Source organism: Dunckerocampus dactyliophorus, chromosome 11 (genome assembly GCF_027744805.1).
Source record: "Dunckerocampus dactyliophorus isolate RoL2022-P2 chromosome 11, RoL_Ddac_1.1, whole genome shotgun sequence".
Classification (NCBI taxonomy): domain Eukaryota; kingdom Metazoa; phylum Chordata; class Actinopteri; order Syngnathiformes; family Syngnathidae; genus Dunckerocampus; species Dunckerocampus dactyliophorus.
In genome coordinates, this window is record NC_072829.1 from 17,975,722 (window position 1) to 18,000,311 (window position 24,590).

The following is a 24,590-nucleotide window of genomic DNA, read 5'->3' on the forward strand; positions in this document are numbered from 1 at the left end:
TAATACTGTAGATATCATCACAACGTCTTTCAATGCATCTTCTGAATGCCTTATATTTGTATTTTAATTAATTTAGCCAGTTTTATGCTTGAAAATTCTTAATTTAGGCAAAACAATTGCTTAAATATGCATATTTTTTACAAACAATACACCAAATTCAATAAAGAAACAGCATGATTTATGAATTTAAATGTTGATAGTAGTGATAGACCGAAACCGCAAAATTCGAAGCGTGAAGTGACCGGGGATGACTGTAGTGGCTTAGCAAACAGTCTTACTCCCATTTTTTTCTTTTTGTATTTTGAAGTTCTACTTAGAACCTCCCAAAGATCCAACAATGCACAATGTAAAACCTTGCAATTTTTAAACTGGTCTTAAATTTTTGATCAGGAGTGTTTATATTATATTAACATTTTTAGAAATATTTTAGAAATATTCTATATGTATATTGTAAATTTATAAAATTTTATATTATTATTAATAACAATGCTGATCATAATTACCATTGGTAATAACTATATAATGTACAGTATAAACATCTTAATATATAATTATTATTAGTAGTACTTTAATAATAATAATTATTATTATTATTCATTCATTCATTTTCTATGCCACTTGTCCTACTAGGGTCATGGGGGTATGCTGGAGCCTATCCCATCTGACTTTGGGCTAGAGATAGGGTACAATCTAGAATGATATTATTATTATTTATTGTGTGTTGACAGTATGTATTGTATGTGGATACCATAAGCACTGTTCTCCCAGCCACAAAAAAGTTCCTACAAAGTCTGTCAGTGTGTACTGTATGTGCACGTGTGGTCCCATTTAAGGATGCTAAAGCTGATAAAATGTTGATAAACAGCTTATGTGATGCTCTGCCAAAACAGATTCAGTTGCAGTGATTCCAGTGCACTAAGCCTGAGATGACCTAAACAGAGGAAACTGGAAGTCATGAATGTTTTTTTTATCCTATGTCATCCAACTAAAACATTTTTCTGTAAATGTTCTATTCGTCCAGAGGGAGTGATGAGCTGTTGAACTAACCGTCCAGCTTGCTGGGGCTGAGCTGCTTCCTCCTCTGTTTGTGGTTGCATCTCTTCATTCTCGTTACCCTCCTCTTCCTCTTTCATCTCATCTGCAGCATGTGTTTCCTCCTCCTCCGTTGATCTCACCTTATGATTTCTGCATCCATTCCCATTTGCCGCATCCCTCTCCTCCTCCTCCTTGTCTGTCTGGTGATGGTGAATACCCTCTCCTCCCTCTTTCTTTATTTCTGCCCTGCCTTCAACATTACAGTGTGCCTCCCCCCGTGTTTCCTCTACTTCCTTGCTGATGTTGTCTTCTTGTTTTCCTTCTTCTAAGTCTTCAGAACCAGGTTTGTCTTGCTCTGCCTGGTTCTGAGCCTCCGTGGGCAGGTCGCTGCTGTTGGTAATTGGCTCTGCTGGGTTCTCTGGTGGGGTGGGAGACAGCAAAGCCTGCCCCTCCTGGGTCATGTTGCTCTTCACTTTAGACTGGGTTGTGCACTCTGGTCAGAGGTGAGGACCAGAGGTTCAGATCAGCAACTGGGTAGGATGCTGTGAAAACACAGAACAGAGAAGTCAATTAGAGAAGGATAAAACAGCAACTGGGGGAATAGTTGAAAGTACCTGGAGTAGACAGTCACTCATTGATTTTCACTTTTGCACAAAGTCTCATTAAAAAAGCCCAACAATATTCGTAGTCTTTGGGAGTTGCACGTCCAAAGCACTTTGACTGATGGTGCCAAACCAGCAATGAAAAAGGGTGTGAAACACATGCAGGCACACAGAGATTTGTTTAATAAAGCCCAACTGAGTCCTGTCAAAATGATCCAGTAAGCTCCTGCGCTCTCTGTCTATGCAGAGATTTTACAGCTGAATAACTATCTGTTCCCATTCCTGCTTTCACTGTGCTGTGTGAAAATTGCATAATGTGATTTGAACATGGGTCCTTTCATATTGGTGCACTGTTGCTTTCACTTGGCAGCCAAGACCTCTGGAGCTCATCTTCCATCATTACTCAAGGGCAATTCCAATAAGCGGTGTCTAATTACAGACAGATTTGTGTGAATTAGAACTAGCTTCTTATTGTTTCTCTTCGAATGCCGAACAGTTATGAATTAGATATGCTGCTGGATTGGCTGAGGAATTTGGTTAGTGAAGTGAAGCCAATTAATTAATTAAATGTTCAAAGATTGTGATAATTAATTCATCATTGAATAATATTAAAATCAACAGACTCGTGGTTGCCACGCACATATAATAATATAAGCTCATACAAAAGTTATTTGATTTCAAGAGTTCATTTCAGACTACGAGACCAATTAAAGGCTCAGGAAGGTTGCTACTGCAGTAGTACTGCTGCTACTACTAATCATGTATGTTGATGGGTAGGTATGAAAAGACACGTGTAAAATAGCTAGCAGATTGCAGTAGATTAGCTTTATGTTAATGCTAAAAGAACTACATTTCCCATGAAGCTTGTCGTACCAGGAAGTAGTGAAGTAGACGCTCATAACACGTTGATAGAAGTCATAGGCAGCGATCGTGTTTTGATCTGACAAATCTTCAGTAAGTCTGATCATATGTAGAATTACTACCGCTTTTGCATGAACTTCAACATTGCCTGTTGAACTCCGATAAAAAAAAGAACGAGTGGCGCTGGGAACATCGTGATAGGTTGGATTGCAAGTTTTATAATGTGCGTAAAGCACTTAATGTACAATTCCAATCCTGCCTCGCGCACTGCCACGTCCACATTATGTGTATTATCATTCACAGTAGATGCCATAATTCACAATCTGATATACTGTACTTCTGGAGGACCTGTTCCTGCGAGACATAATTTTTCTAAACGAGACCCTATTCTGCACTGATCACTGGCTGTCAGTAATGTTACATTGATGAGACAATAGCCACCACACATATTTACATATCTATCTATCTATCTATCTATCTATCTATCTATCTATCTATCTATCTATCTATCTATCTATCTATCTATCTATTTATCAGCAAAATACTGTCAAAAAATGCTGAGGTCACTCATGTTATTGTTGGAGGTGATATGGAAGCGGTAAGAATGGATTTCTTACAAACGAAGGTTATGTTTACACCAGCATGGAGTTGTTATTTTTCCAAATGAAAATTCTGTAAAATCATGACAGTGATTTTATTTAGCAGTCACTTATGATCTAAGGGTCGATTTGCCTGTCTTCCATGCAGGCAGGGGAAAATGTTCCCAGACTCACTGGTCTTTACTTTGCTGAATCATCAACAGCAGAGAAAACAACAGTAAAATATTTACTGACATTTTAAGTAACCATTGGGATCAGTTGGGTTCTTAGCTCACAGTTGTGAAGGGTTGAGATTTTTTTGTAATAAGCCACTGTGACAAATACACAGATATAAGTCCACGGAGGGAAAATGCATTTGTAAATTAACAAAAACATTTTAAACACTAATAGAACTGTGTGACTGTATGAATACATACCTGTACATGACCTAAACATTCTCTGATGATTTTAGTGTGCAGCAAAGATTGTATAAACATTGTATGCAGCTTCTGTGTAGGCTCTCAGTCGTACAGGAGTTGTCCATCGAGGAAAAGGCTTCTTGAGACGTCATCTGTACTTCTGTGTAGAAGGTGTCGGACGTTTCGCTCCTCATCCGAAGAGCTTCGTCAGCAAACTAATAAGTGCTGGTAGCATAGGCCTTAAATACAGTAAGAGTGGGCGGAATTGGTGTGCCAACACCCTCCTCCTATTGGTTCGTTACACTAAGCCTGGGCGGAGCAGTGGTATAATCCTATCCTGTTATTCACACCTACGATAAAAGGGAAGTGTCGCTCCCTGAATTGGGTATGAACGACTCTGATACTGGCTTGTTAGCATCTATTGTTCCAGAACAATAGATGCTAACAAGCCAGTGATACTGTAGATGCAATAGATGCTATTAGATGTAGATACAATAGATGCTAACAAGCCAGTGATACTGGCTTGTTAGCATCTATTGTTCCAGAACAATAGATGCTAACAAGCCAGTATCAGAGTCGTTCATACCCAATTCAGGGAGCGACACTTCCCTTTTATCGTAGGTGTGAATAACAGGATAGGATTATACCACTGCTCCGCCCAGGCTTAGTGTAACGAACCAATAGGAGGAGGGTGTTGGCACACCAATTCCGCCCACTCTTACTGTATTTAAGGCCTATGCTACCAGCACTTATTAGTTTGCTGACGAAGCTCTTCGGATGAGGAGCGAAACGTCTGACACCTTCTACACAGAAGTACAGATGACGTCTCAAGAAGCCTTTTCCTCGATTGTATGCAGCTCTGAAAATTAATGTTAGCACAGATACTAACACAGCATGAGAGATGACAAGGGTGGTCTACCAGTATTATAGACCACAAAAGAAGACCACCCACCCTATCAAAATAATTTTGAAGCTGTTATTTTAGGTTAAATTTACTATATATTCAGTGTTTCCCACAGGACTGCAATCTATTCTCTAATTTGCATAAGTGGACAAGACACATGTGCATGTAATTGTAAAGGATGCTATATGACATATGACATGTGAATAATATGTACTGCACAAGATGTGGAATGGATGGGGGGTAGGATTATATAAGCTTTGCTTCTTCCTACTCCTTTTGGACATGTGGAGCTGTGAAATGATTCATGAGATGTATTCCATTGTAACCTTCATGCCTGTTCAAATAAAATTAAACCAAACCAAACCAATATTGTATAGCAAATGTTAACTGGACATAACACATGCTGAACGGTACGAAGCTATTTTCACTGACATATTACCCAGTTTATGCACACAACTATCGAGGAATTATGTGTAATTATCGCCAATCAATACAAACAAGGAAGCTAACACCGTGGTTTCAACACATCGAAGTCCAGTTCCTACTGCAAGGAATAACACAGGATATAGTAGCATTAGTATTTCCCCATTGTAGCCGCGCTGGACCTCCACTTTCTCACGTATCGTAGAAACTGTGACTTTTTCATACCGTGGTAGACGTTGAAAGAGGTTTATTTCGTCTCAAAAATGTTGACAATAATACATTTTAGCATCAATTTGTGGGACAATAAATGTGTCATGGACCCAATGTCGTGCATCATCTCGTCTCGTGAGTTGGGTGTCTTGTGACACCCCTAACGTTTGGTATTTATGCTTTGGATTAATTTTGGGCCTTTTGGAACGGATGAGTTGGATTTACATTATTTCTTTAGGAAAAATTGATTGGGTTTGGGTACATTTCGGTTAGAGTTGAACATTCTGGAACAAATTAAAGACACTAACCAAGGTTACGCTGTACTAACAAAATAATGGTTGTCACTGGGTTAATATCTACAGTAACTTGTTACAATAAAAATCATTACCCATTGCAGGCATATTTGAAACTGTGGAAGATTTTGAATTTTTGGCTTAGCCCCTCAACATGAGGATGCCTCTGGTCCACTTGATGCTTCATCTGCACTGCAAAAGGATGATGCAAATTATGCAAAGCCAAAAAGTGATGCAAATTCGCTCTGGGCATGTCTGCCATTTTAGACTTTCTCCTCTTGGACTGACACGTAAACACAAAGCTACGATCACAAAAAGTCATACTCAAAAAGAAGTTATATCTTTGGCTTGAAATGAAGAACTGTTTTTGTTGAAAATGTGATGTGATGAAAGGAAAAGTTATTAAAATGCAGTCTGATATTCAACTCTTTTGTGTTGGGCAGGCACTGTGTGTATCTCTGCTGGTGTCTTCTAATCCCTCTCACTGTTGTGTGATGATCTCAAAGGACGCTCTGACTGATCCCTCAGCAGATTCTTTCTGAAAATGTGAGCTGCGATTGGCTGACACCTTTCCTTCAGGGAGGCGTAGTAATTGCAAACATTATCTGTTTACCAAACACCGTCAATTTATTCCATCTGCAGACATGACAGCACATTATAGTCACACTTTGCATTTCAATTAACTGAATACATTGTAACACACAAAGCACTATGCATTTAAGAAACTGCTTATGCATTTTGATTGCTTTCAAAATAACTAACAAGCCCCCTTGCCCTCATTACCAATAATAATGAGTCCAAATAGAGCTTTTGCAATTATAGTATTGAGCATATGCAAACAAGCACTATTAAATTCCATTTATGCAACTACATAAGCATGCATTTGCACGTATCACACACAGTTAAATGTGAACACTTACCCAAGCAAAACAGTCACAGAGTTCCATAAATGGAAACAGTCAAGGGTTATGAAACCAGACATGGAAAGTGGGAATTGTCTCTGTGTCTCTCAGTGTTACGTTTCTCTTCCCAACACTCGTCTTCATCTGCTCTACATTATGTTTCCTAATATCTCATAGTCTAATTCCACTGTCAGACTCTCATTTTGCACTAATTGAGGCAAAAGGGTCTTAGAAAAAGACAATAGTGAGCCGGACTGTGATTTCCACTGCTGAGGAGAGCAGATGTGCTCACACACACATACCACAAGGAGTGTGTGTATAGTATGTACGTACTTATCTGTCATTTTGTAGCAACTCAGGGAGAGTGTCGCAATTTTTCCTTTTTCAGTAGAACATTGAAGCTCTTAAACCACATCAATTTGCTTTAATTGCAATCTGACCACCTGTCAGTCATGTGAACAACACACACACACACACATAAGTACTCAGACAAATAAACCACCAAACCAGCAGTCAGCATAACAGCTGTCTCCTGTGCATTTTTTATATATTGCTCACTTTTCGTATTTCTTTCCCACTTATGCATAGACACACACATGCACACACACATACAGTCTAATGCGCACAATGTGCACGCACTATGGTGAGATTTATTGATTTCTTTGCCACGGAGTCACACTCTTCTGGCAGGCAATTCAGATAAGCATGATTGAGATCTGTCAGAGATCCCAAAGAGGCTACTGATGCAATCAAACATGAATTAAAGAGACTCACTTGCTGGCTATTGCATTTAACACAATCCACTTCAATACTTCAATCAGTCTATGTGTATATATACATTGTTTGATTCTATCTTTCCCAATAAATGGTCTCTTTATTTCAGAAACTTTGCCATTCTTGCCATTTATTCCCCTGTTAATAATCTCGTATTCATTAATTGTATATTGTTTTTAATATATTGTGTTTGGCTTTTTGTATGTGACGCCGTAAGACACTATGATGATATATACAGTTAAACCTCATGTGGTTTTCATACACCCCACTTTTCATATGGTTCAGTTTTCGACCAAAAAATTTGCCCCAGTTTTCCTATATTGCCTTAGTCATACAACCAAACATTGCCACTGGAATCGAGTGACCAAACAAAGCAACCGCGCGTTGGTGACTCAGGTCCTGTCCATATGGAAATGTTCTTGGGAAAAAATTGCGTCCACACTGCGGCAGATTAGTAAATAGTGCATTCAGACGGGGACGGGTCATTGGGTAAAACCGATGTTACACACAAGCCACACCAACGTGTGGTGCTGTAAACAGAAACACAGACGGAACCACATGATAAGTCCTTTGTCTTCCGCTTGGCCGGCTTGTCTAGACTTATGACAAAGTGGAATTACTTCCGTGAGTTATTTTGGAGTAAAAGACAACAAAATATCAGAAGAATGTCGACTGGGGTGAGTCATGCCAGTCGAAGTATTCAGATATTATGTTGGCGTGTCGGCTTGTCACTTCTGGTCACGTGATGACGACAGGGCGGTGATGTCATCATTTTCAGAAAGTAGAGGTTTGCTTATCTACACGGAAACGACAAGCTGGCGTTATCAGATTTTCCCACTCTAGAAGCTGTTTTCAAAAAACACGGTTTCAGGGTACCCAGAACTCTGTTTACATGCGGATGAAAGGCTGAAACGCTAAAATGCCCTCAGTCTCTGTGTTTTTTACGAATAACCCACAATGCTAACCCACCATGAGGCCAAAGAATATTACAAGTGCCAGCACTTCGATAAAGAAGGTCAGATACACTTACTGTATGAATTTAAGACAGAACTTGTAGCAAAGTACCAAGGTATCCATCCCCTCCTCCCTCTCGACAATATTCTGCAATAAAAGTACAAGTGACGCTAAATGCTCGTTGATGTATTTCACATTATTTTCTGCATGTAAAACTATAATTACTCTCTATAAAATGTGCTTTATGTTCATATTTTTTAGGTGTCTGTAGAGGATAAATTGGCTTAAAATTATTTCTTAATAGAAAAATAGCTTTGGTTTTCTAACGATGCTGCTTTTGTCTTACCTTTTAGAACAGATAACGAAATAAAACTAAAGTAAAACGAAATAAAACTAATGCTTGTAGGACGGCCACAGTTTGACCCTGAGACAGATTAATTAAATTCACATGTTTTCGTATGAGACAATTTTATTCTAAATTTAAAAAAAAAACATCCCGGAAGAGACTGAGCTCAACCTCAGAGGTTCCTCTGGATTGTTCACCTGGTCTCCTAAGCCATGTTCATACACTACGACCTCTAAACTGACCTTCCTGTGTCAGATGCCTACAACTATGATTAATCTGTGCCATTGAGGGATAATAGTATATCTCATCAGGCAAGAGCACATTGATGCATAATGACTGTACGTTAATAGCGAACCATAACGATGCAGGGGAACAATACCTTATATTTGCTGAGAGTAATTTAAAATGCAGTGAGAAACTAAGAATAGTAGGTATATATTGTCATTTCTGATACAAATTCGTTTCAATTGTAGCTTCAGAAAATGAAGTGATTCAGTCACAGGCGTAGCATGAGATGACTCAATCAGTGACTGAATGTCTTTCAATCTCAAACACAACAAAGACCATCATTTCAAAACAATCAGTCACTATCTTAAACACAGCTAATACAATATGCATGAAGCTGAAGCTGATGCAATGAACAATGACAATAAGATGTGACGTGTATGCCCTCTCCCCCCTCCTCCTCTACTATCTATCAGAGACACACGCTCGGAAAAATACACTCTGTCTCACAGTAAAAATGACCCACTGACCCTGTTCATAGTATGCTGGCTGGATTCAGCACGGCCAATGAAGCCACAGCGCAAAGCTTTTGCATCATCTTTTAAAAATGTAATGGTGTGTCATAAGCACAGATGCAAACAGATGGGGAAGAAATCATTTCCTGGTTGTCAGCCTGGGGCAGGAAGTCAGGGAAACACAGAATTGGAAAGAATCCAGAGTGTATGTGCTTCTGCCTGCATACAAAGTCAAGACAGCATGGAGACTCCAGTGGAGCGGAACAGTTCCCCCAAATCACCCTGATATGTCACTTCTAGGATGTCAAGGTCAACCATTTGCTCGCATTTACTCAAACAATAGCCAGACATATCAATACATACAACTGCTACAGCAGCTCTTCCGGGAAGACGTTGTACCAGAGTTTGGAGTGTGTCTCTGGAAATGTTGTCAGTTTATCCATTGTGAACCTGAGAGAGAGCCTGCTGGGTCACCATCTCTGTTCTAACAAAATATAAACGCAACATTTTTGTTTTGCCATTAGCATGCTGCCAAGTAGGGGTGAAGGACAAAGTAAGAAGCCAAAATTTACCAATTCAACACGAAATGGCAGGAGAACTTCTTTTCACTATCCAGTGTTAAAGTAATGTAATCTAAGATACTGTCTCTATCACGAGCCTCACCAAATAATACAAGTGATCTAAAGTGAGACTACAGATGACATTGAAGGACTCCAGAGATCAGACCTAACAGGACGGAAATGGACACCATCCGACACAGTACAGCACGCTACGTCAGCCCTGAAGCACAACTACATCGTGGGACATGTCCAGTTGGGAAGATATTTGGCGTTGCAGTGAGTAAACCAACTTGGCACAAAGCTTCAGCCTCACAAAGAAGGAAAATTGTGGTAAAGGAGGTGTGCCATAAGGAGGATGCTCAGAGAAGTACAAAGGCTGTCCCTCTTGCCAAGCAGGGACAGTGGTTGAGGTGGGAAGGTGTGGAGAGGAGAAAGCTCACCTGGAGGCAGCTCTAGGAAATGGAAGCAAGCAACATCATAAGAGCTACATATTATGTGCTACCATCCCTAAGAAACCTCCACCAGTGATATGGCGAGGGCCCAACCTGCACCTCTGCCCAAACCCAGCGACTCTCAAACACATCTTGACCAGTTGTAAGACCAGCCTCACAAATGGCAAGCTACAGTCACAATCAGGTCCTCAAGACTGTGGCAGCAGCCTTTTAGAGCAAGAAAAACACCAACAACTCCTTGCTCCTGAGAGCTACCAAATCCATCTCTGTGTCAACATTCATTCAAGAGGGACAGAAACAGTCTAACCACCCCCCTACCAAACCAGAAGCTAGACAGCTAGCCATGGCCCGTGATTGTAAGATGCTAGGTGATAATGGCAAGCAACTAATCTTTCCCCCAGAGACTGCAAACACCACCCTCAGGCCAGACTTGGTTCTATGGTCCCATTCACTAAAGGTGGTCAACATCGTAGAGCTCACGGTCTCATGGGAGAATTCCACCAAAGAGGCCTACGAACGAAAGAAAGTGAGCTCCACAGACCTGGCAGCAGATGCACAACAATGAGGATGGAAGGCCGAGGTCTATCCAGCTGAAGTAGGATGCAGAGGTTTTGTGGCTTCTTCTACCATCAGGCTCATGAAAGACCTTGGCATTCATGGACAGGCTCTGTGACAATAAGATCAGTCTCTGAAGCAGCCGAAAGAAGCAGCCAGAGGCTATGGATCAAGCGCAAGGACCCTTGCTGGGCTCAAAGCAGAGGGGGGGGGGGGGCACACCTGGGACGCCAGGTGTTGCCGGTGAACTCTCTGGAGGTGTCATGGGCCTATCAGTACCATCGAAACACCAATGAAGGAGGATGCCCACCTGACGACCCTAATGAAGTGTGAACCCCCCGACCCACTTGCCCTTACCCAAGGATATGAAGTGTGCGGGAAGGGGGGAGGCTGAGCGACGACCCGGTTGGCCGGGCAGGTTTTGGTCCGAGGTCAAGATCTCACTGTCTAGCTCACCACCACCACCACCTCTCCCCCCACCTTCCAGGCACTACTCTATTCAGGATTGGGCATGGGACACAGGCTCAGGCTTGATCACCCTATAGTTGGCCGCCTTTGATGAGGGTGTCTAGTGTTGAAAGGCCGAAACACCCACTGATTCAAAAGTACACTACTGATGATGTGTCCCAAAATTTGAATCCTTCCCATGGCTGAGATTAAGTTCCCACGCCACCCTTAACATCCACGCCTCATATGATTACCATCTATTGGCACAAAGAACACCAGACACGAGATCACCAGACTGACACCAAGTGATCAGAATACTACATATGACTTGTCTTTCAATATTTTTTGACTAATAAAATGCCATAGTCAACCATGAAACAGCAATCATTTTTTAATTATTTTTTGAAAAACTGCAATAGAGTGAGAGAGCTATGTTAAGAACCGCAAAGTGGTGAGGTACGACTGTACTGTGATATTCTTTGTAACGCCTTTGGAGACGGCTTATGATACAGAAATGAACATTCAATTCAACAGCTCTGATGAACATTCCTGCAGTCAGGATGCCTATTGCATGCTCCCTCAACACTTGCAACATCTGTTTCATTGTGCTGTGTGATAGAACTGCACATTGTGGAGTGGTCTTTCATTGTGGCCAGACTAAGGCACACCTTGGCAATATCATCCTGTCTAATCAGCAATTGGTGTGCCACACCTGTGAGATGGATAGATTATTTCAGAAAAGGAGAGGGACTCTCTCACACAGATTTAGACAGACTTGTGAACAGTATTTGAGAGAAATAGGTCTTTGAGTACATGGAATTCGTTTTACATCTCATGAAAGGTCATGGTTCTGTCATAGACCTTCCTCTGCACACTGCGGCCGAGTCACACTGGAACGGAATGGAAGGACCTTCCCCAAGCTTTTCCCACAATGTTGGACACATCCAGTTGTCTGAAAGGTATTTGTAATTAAGGTCGAAATCAGGGGTCTCTGCAGCTATGGTGTTGGATCATCACTTGTGGCAACAAAGTGTAAGACAGCTCTGTTTGATGCAGCTGCTGGAGCGTCCACGTCAAACACCTTGACTTCCAGATGAATACTCTGGGGAGTACTGTTGTATCCAGGGAGAGAATTACAAGGAATTTTGACTAGACATGCAAATGTCTATAATTAAAATAACCATATCTCTGCATATGCGGGTGATAATTAGAGTGCGTTCACACTTGTGCTCCAAAGATATTTTATTTTCGCTTGAGTATGGTTTGTTTTTTTCTTTGTGTTTTTGTCAGCAGACCAAATAATGCTCTCAGTCAAGCACATGCAAGTCAGGCCTCGATTGGACGGCATACTGTATGCGATGTGTACATTGTCTGACGAAACTCACGCCTTCAAAACAACATGATGTCATGTACAATCGTGGGTCTTTGATTTTTATGGCAGAGTTTTTACCAGCTGACATTTTTTGTAACAAAGAGCATATAAATTGCATAATAAATTGTTTTGGTGTGGTCAGCGTTCACACTTGCCTCACCTAGGACTAGAGTTCCCTTGCAGGCAAACTACGACCCATGTCTCTGGACTGCCTTTACACCTGACCAAACAACCTGAACTAGCACAGCAAACAGACTAGTGTTTGTTTTAACCGGACCAAAAATGACAAGGGGAAGTTGTCACCCGGACCGCTCCAGCCGATCCCAATGCCGCCGCCGCAAACCTGGCCGCGCCGGCCGTCCATGCTTCCGGCAGCTGCAGCAAGTCCTTGGTCTCCCCGGCTGTACCATCGCGCGATCTGGCATCAACAGACGCTGCCTCGCTGGCAGCAAGGACGCCGGCCTGTCTCCCTCGTTCGTCCCAAGTTGGGGGGTGTGCAAGTCCCGCGACCCTTTGCGGTTCCTCCCTCCATCCTCCATGGACTCTTGAGGACTGTGGAACGTCTGGCATCCGTTCCGTGGGGGGGGGGGGGGGGGGGGGGGATACTGTCATGTTCCACAGGACAGGAGTGATCACTTCCTGTCCTGCCCTCTTATTTTGGAGTTCTGCACTTCCTGCTGTGGGGAAGCTGCAGCCGCTTTACCCCAATGGTGTTATGCACAGCTGTTCTCGATCTCAATTAGTGGAGTTTAAAAGCCCAGCGTCGTCGCAGGTACGCCGCCGGTTCATTGCCTTTGTGTACTTCGCCTGTACTGTCACCTAGACGGTTCCTTCACCTGTTGCTACTTCCTAGTCTTCTGTGTATGTTTTTCACAGAGCCGTTTTCCTCTGTCGCGTTCTGTTGTTTTTCCTGCACCTGATTTATTCAAGTATTTTTATTTTCCACCACCACTGTGACCACTGGGGGTCAAACACTCGATAGCTCCACAGATCTTGACAGTTAAACATACCTATATCTTTTCAACAAAGGGGTCATGTTGCTCATTACAGTTCACTGAATTCCAAAGAAATGCTTGCAGTCTGGTTGTAGTCCAGACAATGATATCAACAAAAGCAGGGGTAAACTACATGCAATGTTTTTGATTGATAAGCACTTTTCGACCGTAAAACATACAATGTTGGTAACTGACAATAAGGAAGCCTTTTACTGATGTATTTATTTTAGTTTTGTTTATTATTGACTCAAACACCTAAAAGAAAACACTACAACTTCCGTTGTAATTTTGGGGAAAAACTGCAAAATCAGGCATCTAAAAATAAGCCTCCAAGATCTTGGGTGGGACTGGTAAATTGTTGTCAATGTTCAAAAATGTGCACTGCACTTGAGTTTAATATGAAAGTAAAGCATATTTTGTTAGATTTGTTGAAATACCGTGTTTTTGGGGTTTAAGATTACAAATAACACTAAAAACATTTATACCAAATTTGTAAAATCACAAGCTGATGCAATGTTATTGGAAAAAATAAGCCTCAAAACATCACAACTTTTTAAAAAGCTGCCACAAAATCAGCTGGTAAAAAAAATTAGGAAAGGAAAGTCTTAGGAGCCCACTTGACCCGGAAGATGTCATGTTTTGGATGCGTGAGGTCGCGAGACAATTTACACATTACATACGCCATCCAATCTAGGGGCGACTATACATATGCTTACCTGAAAGCATTATTTGGTCTTCTGTGAATGTACCAGTGTGAACACTAACCAGACCGCACTAAAGTGACCACCAAGTATCAATGTTGGAGTACCGGACTACAAGTGTGAAAGCACCATTCATGGTGCAAGTTGTGTTAACCTGATCTCATCTGTTAGCATCGCATGTACTTGCAACGTTTGCCAAAGTGCACCCCAATACACTTTAAAGGACACAAACTAAATAGACAGGGCTCATTGTCTCCGTGCCAGTGTGTGTGTGTGTGTGTGTGTGTGTGAGAGAGAGAGAGAGAGAGAGAGGGAGAGAGAGAGAGAAAGCGATGTCCTCCCAGCCTCCTCGAGCCAGTAACCATGACAACAAGATGGCTGGGAGACATGGTTCAAGCTCAATTGAGGCCGGTGTCTTTCTTTTCCTCCAAAATAGACCCTTGGTAACGTTTCAAAAATGGACTTATCCGTGCAGGATGAGGTGAAAAAATAACACAAACACAGACGTTTAGCATCAAATCTCACGAGCCGCTGAGTGTATTAGCTAAACATTGCAGCTCTAAACCGGTAAGGGTAGCCTATTTTTTTTGTCAGATTAGCAAGCAAAAAAACACGTCAAACGTCAAAGCAGAAATGTCTTTACACTGAGGACACCATGAAAAACAAGATCTAACTAAGCTAGCAGTTAACATAACCGCATGTCCTCCAAGAAGATGAAGATTTCTACACTCACCGGTAAAATTGGTCCCTGAATGGCTCCTCTTCCCCGCTCTGTCTCCGTACATCCACACCGGGGAATAAAACGAGCAGACGGGTTCGTTTCTCCCTCCCCTTTCTCTCTCTCTTTTCCCCTGTCTTGCGCGCCTCCGTTCGGAGGACGTCCAGGCGACGGAGGACGACGGTGAATGGACGGATGGACGACCGTCCCCGCCTCCACGCGATGCCCCACAAGAGTGTTTCAGCGGGTGGCTAGGATGCTCCGGCGCACCGTGAGAACAGGACGCGTCTCCTGGCCCTGTTGATATGAGGCAGCGGAGCCTGCAGGGGGAGGATTATAGAACCAAGGAGTAACCTACTGATGACAAGCTGGAATACATTAAAAAGATATCAGTGTATTCGAGAAAGCAGATGTAAGACTGAGTGAAGGTCCTCTTCTTCAACTCTGCATTAGTGTATTGATTTGACATCACAAGAGTCTGATGGGGGTTGGGAGTTGGGGGGGAGTTTGGGAGGGGGGGGCTGAAGAAGTGACCTGAAAAGCACAGCATGCAGATGATTTACCGCCAGTCAAATAGTTCTGTCCAAGGTCTAAAGTACCACAGATGTCATATCCAGTAAGGGGGGCGATACTGCAAATTTTGGTATCAGTCCGACACCAAGAAAGCAAAGTTCAAACACTCCAAGCACAGACATTATGCATTTTCTTTGTGTGTGTGTGTGTGTGTGTGTGTGTGTGTGTGTTTGGAATTTGCAGCATTTTTGTTGTGCATTTGTTTTTGATTTTGCATTTAGAATTTTCTGCATTTTCCCAGTGCGTTTGTTTTGTCATTTCTGTGTTTGGAGGGTTACGACGTTGCTGCGTGTTTGCGTCCTATCGGTCTCTGTAATGCAGGGATACCGATACTGACCATTTTTAACTTGAAATTTGTCAAGATAAATGAATGATATTGGCCTTTAATTTGTTGATCATGATTATAATCAGAATAAAATTGGATTATCAAACAATGTATCTGTCAAGTCTTACTGCTTTATTCATTTATGTATTTATATTACTGTAAAAGCTATCTGTAAACTTTCATAACTCTCATATTACACCTCTTTATCCTTATTATATTGTTGTTTTTTAAAGAACTGTATTATATAAAAAATTATGTTTAAAAAAACTGACACATACTGTAAACAGGAAGATTCTATATAATCTAAACCCTTGGCATAAAACACAGAGCAAAGATTTTAGGCAAACAAAAAGTACCTTTGAACTTATTTATGAACAATTTAGCAATAGAAAATATCCAACAATATAAGACAAAGCAACAATATCAACCAAATAATCTGACTATTCTCTTAGTCCCTTTAAGTACACACAATTGTCGGAGCAAAATAAAGTCAATAGTCGAGTCAATTCAATAGCTAAACAAAAGCAAAAACTTCTATTGCCTGTCATTCAAATTCTTTAGCGTTTTGCTTCCACAGCCCTCCCTGTGTCCAAGAACATTTTACCTGGATTTGTAAAGAATATAAAAATATATAAATACAGTAGATTCTTGAATGCACCATATAGTATGTGTTCTATAATGTGCTATGTGTGCGACACCGTGACTCTAAATCCATCTGTTCATGGGTCATCTTACATTATCATTCATTAGTGGTTAGTAGTTTAAGTGTGTTTTATAAGTACTGTATGTGAGGGAGGGGTGTGCAAACTTTTTCCACCGAGGGTCGCATATGAAAGAAGATGTGAGGGCCATTCTGATACTTTTTATTTTGTTAAAAGGCCTTAAAAAATGTGCTACTTGTATTTAAAGGCAACATTTTGTGTTAGCTTTGTGTTAGAGGTAACAAAGTGTTTTATTATTAAAACCTAATATTACACCTTTTTGCTCTTTTTTTCCATTGTTGCTGCTGTTGTTTTTTTAATGCTTCATTTAATTTCTGGAAAGTGCCGCAGGCCAATAAAAAACGAGCTGCGGGCCGCAAATGGCCCCTGAGCACACCCCTGGTGTGAGGCATAGTTAAAGGAAAACTGCACTTTTTTTGGAATTTGAGAGACATGAACACATGTCTTTCTCTTTTCGGCGCTTTCTAAAGATATGAAAACAGCTAAAAAGACGCAGCTAAGAATGCACGTAATAGGAAACTCATATTCCACCTCGAAAGCCTTCTGAAAAAAACTCCGAAAAGTAGCAACAGCGCTCCATTTGCATATAATGTGATGTGCATATTAACCAAGCTACAGCAACACTGTTATTATTGTTATTATTAACATTGTTACGCCGATTGAACTACGTTACTGTCGTACTGACACACCACACCGGCTAGCTGCTAGCCAGCTAGCGACTAGCTTCACCACACACTTACCCTTAGAGCATCACAACGTGCTCACAACACCTCAGGAGCAAGTGGGGAAAGGTAGAGCTGTGTGTCAAAAATAGACATTTTTATGGACATATCAGTTGCTCATGGTTTTTTGATAAGATATTTGTGAATATAAACAGAAGACTTCCCTTGGTATTGATACTATGATCGATCCGCGATATCCACTTGAAAACATTCATCTTGAAAATGTGGTTTAGATAGGACATTCACTACGTTTACATGCAGTCAATATTCAGGCTAATGTCAATATTCCGGTTTCTGAAACATTCGGAATAACCCGTTCACATGCGTGATGCGAAAAAAAACAAAAACCCCGCATGGAAAACGTCATGACGCAACGCGCATCATTTCCGCTTCTTCTTCCTGTATCCAAAAACAACAACAACGGCGGCACTGCGGATAATGAAAGCTTTATTTGCGTTTTGGTTCTTGTAGTGACCCACCACCGGTACTTGACACTATTCTGTCTTACTTTCTTCATTGAATGTGAAGAAATAGGAAATGTGCCATCCATATTCATGCTACATCCACCTGAGCCCCCCGGACACTTTTGAAGGTGCGTTCGTACAAACCTTGCTTCGTGTAACTTCTCGCTCACCTTCCGATAGATTTCACTATGGCGGTACTTTCTACCATCAATAAAAGACATAATGTTCCTGTCTTTCACCACACTAACGAGGTGGCTTGTTTCCTCCTCGCTCCAAAAGTGTGGGGTTTTGCGTGTCGCCATGTTTACAAGTAGTTCCTGCCAAAGACACAAGATTCCTTTCGAATAGAACATGCGCAGAACACAAATTAATGATCTGTTTTTTCAAAACGGTTGTTGGTGTTTACATGGCCGTGTGCAACCGGGTTATTGCTCATATTCAGGATATGATAGGGTCATTTGACTGCATGTAAACGTACTAAATTTTGGTGTCTGGCAGGGAAAACAAGACCTATGGAATGGCCTGATTTCATACATTCTCAGCCAATTGCAGGGTCAATAAATGAAGCAATTCAAAGCTGATTTGTGGCCAAGCAGATGTCAAGAATGAGAGATGTGTTAAAACAAATTCCCTGACGAATGACAAAACTGCTCCTCTAAAGTACAGCGTCAATCTGTTTTTTATTACTGCAGCACTGTAACCTTCGACCTGCTATGTGTGTGCGTGGCAATTAAAATAGCTTCTTCTCAAGCCTGTTGGGCTTCTGCAGGGTGGATGTACTGCAGAATACATTCAGGTTACCCTTGCTTTTTTCTCCCATGAGCACTGCCACTACATCTTGTGATGTAGGGAGAAACGAGAAATACTTTTCATTAAACAGCTGCAACACAGACAATCAATTATGCAGGCTGGAGAACAAAGACAAATAGCACTCAGTGTCAGCTGACACCCTTAGAGAAATACTGATTTATCATATGTGGAGTTTTTCTCTTGTGTAAATAGTCCTTACAAAATGAGGAATTGATTTGCCCCCACGTATCAGCAGGTGGGTGATAGGTTCAAAAATAGCGAGATTGTGCTGTCAACATGCAATTGGTATCTGCCCTGAGCTGTGATGATGTGGCCGTATTGTGTCTGTCAAACGGTACAATGTCATTCATCTATACATCCTATTAGCTGTCTGTGCTGTCCTTGACAAGGCTCACAATAACACAGCAACACAATGTGCACCTTTTAATGAAATTCAGTGAAACCTTTGGTCAAACACAATAGGAATCCCATTCATTTGTAACAGAGTCTAGCTGTCACCATCATAAAACATCTGCTCATGTTACAAGCAATGTATCAACTAACATTTTAAACAGCCATACACATGTAAAATGTATATGTCAGGTAAAATGGAAGCAATGCCAGCTAGTGTGGTCTGTACGATAGTCAACCTCACCCCTAACCAGGCCTTAAGAGCTGCGCTAGACAGTGGGTTGACAGTTGGCTCACTAGCTAGCGCTGCTCGACTTAACCATCATTTGGCGATGCTGTGTGGTTGCGGGTTCAAGCCCCGGCATCTTGTGTTTCTCATTTTCTGATGTCACACAAGTGGACAAATAAAATGCAAAATCTGCAAAACAAGTGAGGCGGCATCCTGTTGATGTATAGCTAGATGCTATCGTTAGCAGTTAACCTATCCATTTTTACTATACATATTCAGCATTCACAGCCCTGCAAATTCGTTGAGTTTGAGCCTAATTTTATTTTCCGAAAATAGGCCGCTTTTTCCTCAGAAAACGCGTCTCATTCACAGTAAGTCAATAATAATTTATAAATAAATAAATGGTACAGCATACATGCAACACGGTCAAAAAAGCCTACAATGTTTACTTTTTTAGGCAGCCCTCGAATGTACCATAGTTGTGTGCTCCGAGACACAAAAGTTTGTTTGACTGCGGAAGCACTGGCTTTGACAATCAATTACAGCAAGGTGAACACAAGTTAATATATGATCATATGTCGATACTGGAGTTACAACAGGCGAGCAGTGGGAATGATGTAGACGCAGTTTGGGGAAAGGCTTTCTCTAGCCGATAGGGGTCACCAACGTGGCAGGTAGCCCCCCGCGACTACATGAGGTGCCAGCGAGCCTGGTTTTCATTCAGGTTTTCAGTTAATAATGTGAGAATTGAATTCAGACATACATACTTGTAAATGTTTTAATATATAAAATGTTGTTAATGTTCTGGTAAAACAAGCGGATTCAGTTTGTTACAAATGTTACAAAAAGGAGTAGTTTTCAGTCATTTTAATTTTGTAAAACAAGAAAGGTTGGAAACCCTTGCTCCAGCACTAGCCTCACAACCAGGCTGCAGTCCCTAGAGTCATCTACATTATCATTCATTCGTGGTGAGTACCTATATGTTTTTTAATTTAAGCGTGTGAGGCATATTTACGGCTTAAACCTGGATTTTGTCGCGAGTGAAAAATGGCAATGGAAATGAGAAGAGTTCTGGAGCTGAATCTGATAATAATATTGTGATTTAACAGTCACTTTTATTGCAAATGATCCAAAATCAAAAGAGAATGTCAACACCAAGCTAGTAGGAAGGTTTGGAAGGGGGAGGGGGACTGAGCTGTGTGTCAAAAATAAACATTTTATGAGTGTATAAATTACTTGCAGTTTTTCGCCATTCACTGGTGGTCCCAGATCATGACCATGGCCTTGGCTATGTTTGTCCTTGTCTTGGCACCGTCATCTTCTCTTGAAATCCCTTGTTGACGTTGGTTCCTGGTTTGAAAGTGCTGCAAAATAAGCCAAACATGTCAAACATACATGCAGAGTTAATGCTCTGATGCTCACCGAGTTGGTTTGATGTCATACATTATGATTTTGTGTGACTTTTGAGGCATATTGTAGAGTTACTTTTTGGTGTAGCTTCCTGTTGGAGCAATTCAAGGCTACTGAGAGGAGAAAATCGGTGGTGTACAAACCAGGCATCCTGACCTTCTGCCAGTATTTCATCATGTTTCCTTCTGGGATATAGAACACAGTCCTTAGGCTCAGGCTTATAGTAAAGTGTGCATGGATTGAGAAGCTCAGCCAATCGAGGGATATCTTATGATCAATAGCACATGAGAGGAAGACAGAATAAAGCAGGGGTGAAAAGAAAGAAGGTATTAGGTTGAAGAGGGTATATAAAGTCATGAGGGGGATGTGGACAGAACAAAAGAGGCAAATGTGTGTGTGCATGTGTGTGTGTGTGTATTTGAAGACAAGGGGAGGAGAAGGTTAGAGAGGGAAGCAGGTAGGGGGCGAGTGGAGAGGATGCAGTTGTACAAGAGACGGAGAGGCATGGGGGGGATGAAGATGACAAAGAGAGGATGCACAGCTGACCAGAGATTGAAGAAATAGTTTGGGGGATACCCACTGCAGACGTGATGTCAATCCTAATTACTAATTCATTAACCTGCTGCTCTCCCCTCCCCCTACTGTAGGCACACACATACACACACACACTGCTCCCTCATCTGTGTCCCTGGAGAGGCGGTTGGATGGATGGAGAAATAAAGCGATGCGTCTGCTGCTAAGTGACAGCTGCTGGACCATGACGGCGGAAACATTTTGGGAACGCTGGAAATCCCTGATGTGAGAATGGGATGGAGGGAGGAGTTATTGCTGAATGAGGAGAAAGGATAACAGCTTGGTGTGTTGGGGTTAGGCGCTCCCCTGTGATGCGCATACATACAGTACGTGTGCTGTTGTGAAATGACATGAATACGTGCAGTCATGCAAAAACACTGATAAATGGTGATAAGTGCGTGTGTGGGGGTGTGTGTGTGTGCATGTGTGTTTGTCATCATATCAGTAAAAGAAGCAGGCTGTGAAGATGACAAATCAATAGGCTGATGTGCTCAAGCAATCACAAAATTACATACACCACCAAAGCCGAGGTGAAAGCATCTTTACAGTACAGTTTGGGACCCCACAAATTTGCAGATTTTTGGTCAAAAATGTTTTTGGGTTTTTTTTTCGAAATTAGACTGAAAGAATGTATAAATGCATGACAATACAGGTATAATGTAAAGCATGTGAGCATGCATGAGTCCACAATTTTTACATGTTTCTGTCTTTATGCTTCACTGAAAATATTTACATTCTAAAAATATAATTTAACAAGAAAAGTAAAAAAAAAAAAAAAAAGCAACAACAGCAAAATGAAAAGAAAATCAGCAATCGTTTTGCAAAAATAAAGTCAAAATATTAAGAAAAAAAGTCGTAATTATGCAAGAATGACATCACACTAGTTAGAGGATTTTTTTATTTTAATAGCATAATGTTGAAATAAAAAGAAAAAATATGTTTTTAAGCCATAATATGATAAATATAAATATAATAATATAATATTTTGGAACATTAGGTTGCAGAAAAGGTTATAATATTACAAGAAGTCTAAATATTACGGGAATAAAGTTATAATTACAAGAAGAAAATTTACACAAAGAAAGTTGAAATTTTCCATTACATTTTTTTTTTAAAAGAACAGCAGAAATGGAAAAGACAGCTGTAATTTTACAAGAATAAACTCATAATAGTATGAAGAACAATAATGTCACTTTAGTACCATAGAGTTGAAATATTAAAGAAAAAATATGTTATTTTTTAGCAGTGATGTATAAGTGATGAATGATAAATGAATGATAAATGAGGGGAAAATGGGAAAAAACAGCACAAAATAAATGTCTTATTTCTGGAAAATTATGTTGGGGAAAGAGTTGTAATATTACGGGAATAAAGTCATAATATTACGAAAAGAAAATGTATGGAAATTATTGAACAAGTAAGTTGAAATATTTGGAAAATTAAAAAAACAACAACAGCAAAAAATGGTAAAAAAAGAACAAAGATGGTAGTTCATATTAATAATACGCTTTTTATCCATATCACAAAGCTGAGATGGCGTCCTTTTTGATACATAAAATTTCTTAACATATCTACAGTATATGTGTTGGTTTACAAAATATGGTGGCCCCTGCATCGTTTCATTTTTCAGTGTGCGGCCCTCGCTGGAAAACGTCTGGACACCCCTGCTGTATACTGTGCAGTATTGTACAACTCACTGACAAGATAAGAGATGCAACTGTGTTCATACAAATACACACATACAGTACATACATGTAGCTGAGGATAAACTGACTCACAAAGATGGGAGGATGCTGAAAGTGAGAGGAAAGAACCCTCCAAACGAGCATCCATCCAAAGAGATTAATGCTCTGAAGCAGTCTGCCACAACAAGCCAAACAATAGGGAGCTGTTCGAGGCAGTGGGCACTCAACAGTGATATGCCACACACACATGCATGCATACACACATGCAGACTTTATTTGGATTTGTGCATATTAATGTTTTTGTGTGAATCGTTCTTTTTGATCTACTGACTTTGAAGCAAAAAGCGCCTGCATGAAAGTGATGGTGTGTGTTTACTGCGTGCATGTTTTTGTGGGCCACATGACAGCAATGAAGAGGATGTCTTTGATAAAAATCAAGACAAATCATGTTATTATTCTGTTAGAAAGAGGAGTTTGTGCAGTGTTTAAAGAGTAGAAGCAAGAGGCCTAGAAAATGTGTTTTCTAACCTTATTCAATTTTCACTGTGACTAAACTAAACTAAACTAAGTCTACATTAAGAAATCAACTGTGTAACGGTACATGTATTCGTATTCATATTTTTCGGTACAGAGCCTTCGGTTTGGTAAATAATGTTATTCATGAGATATATTGTTAGATATTATACAAATTTGTTTTGTCACCTATAACACAAAGCTTATATAGATTATAATACAAAAAACGGACCTACATTTACCACCTTTAATGCACGAAATGTATCAATGTGGCCCACATCCTTAAATTTTTCTTTATGTATGTATTTCTGGATTTTTTTTGAGAAGTTTATTTATTGTAAAAACCAGCCAGCAGACTGCAGTCTTTTATGTTTCATTTTTAAAATCATTATACACAAACGTTGAGCAGTTTTATGTTTTGCAGTATGTTCCATCACCAAGGTATGAACCGTGATTATGGTGTGCCTTTACACCCCGAAGACTTATTATCAACAAACATATAAATGCAATACTTTTGGTTTTGCTCCCATTTTTCATGAGCTGAACTCAAAGATGTAAAACTTGTCTCTGCACACAAAAGGCCTAAATCAGTGTTAGAGAGCATTCATAATTTGTAATTCACCCACCTCACAGGTGTGGCATATCAAAATGTTGATGAGACAGCATAATTATTGCATGTCCTATACCTTATTGGTATGTCCTAGGCTGGTCACAATAAAAGGCCACTCCAAAATGTGCAGTTTAACTGTACTGGAGGATCTACGGGGGTCCGACAACCAGTCAGTCCGACAACCAGCCTCAAATACCATATAAGCCGAACTGGGATGTTTTCAGGTTCTAGGAATTGTGTACTGTACAGGTCCTTGCAATATGGGGCTATGCATTATCATGGTGATGGTCATGGATGAATAGCAAATCAATGGGCCTCGGGATCTCTGTACATTCAAAATGCCATCAATGAAATGCACCTGTGTTCATTGTTCAAAACATACCGGACACACTGCCCACACCATAACCTTACGGTCACCATGAGCCGCTCGACCTGCAACACAGGAAAACATCCCAGTACTGCATGGCTATACTCACCCACTGAAAATGTATGGCATGCTCTGAATCGGCGTATATGGTATTTGAGGCAAATGGTGGTCACACCAGACACTGACTGGTTTTCAACCTTTTATAGCGGCCAACCGAATTTCAATTTAATAAAATCCTTCTTTTTGCATTATAGTTTCAAATGTGTTACATAAAAAAGTCACAGTATCTAATAATTTCCACACGACTCCCACAACACGACACATACGAAATACTGATTGTTGCCTTTATTTTCCTG

General features: G+C 40.7%; 1 protein-coding gene across 1 annotated transcript in view; it reads right to left on the reverse strand.

Annotated features, from left to right (window-relative positions):
- psd2 (pleckstrin and Sec7 domain containing 2) overlaps positions 1–15,234 on the reverse strand; it is a 46,669-nt gene extending 31,435 nt beyond the window's left edge. Inside the window, exons 1-2 of the mRNA XM_054791330.1 lie at positions 14,857–15,234; positions 1,048–1,577 (exon numbers count right to left, since the gene is read on the reverse strand). Coding sequence (XP_054647305.1) covers positions 1,048–1,496 — 449 coding nt within the window. The 5' untranslated portion in view covers positions 1,497–1,577; positions 14,857–15,234. The remainder of the gene's footprint in view (positions 1–1,047; positions 1,578–14,856) is intronic.
- Between the last annotated feature and the right edge of the window lie 9,356 nt (positions 15,235–24,590).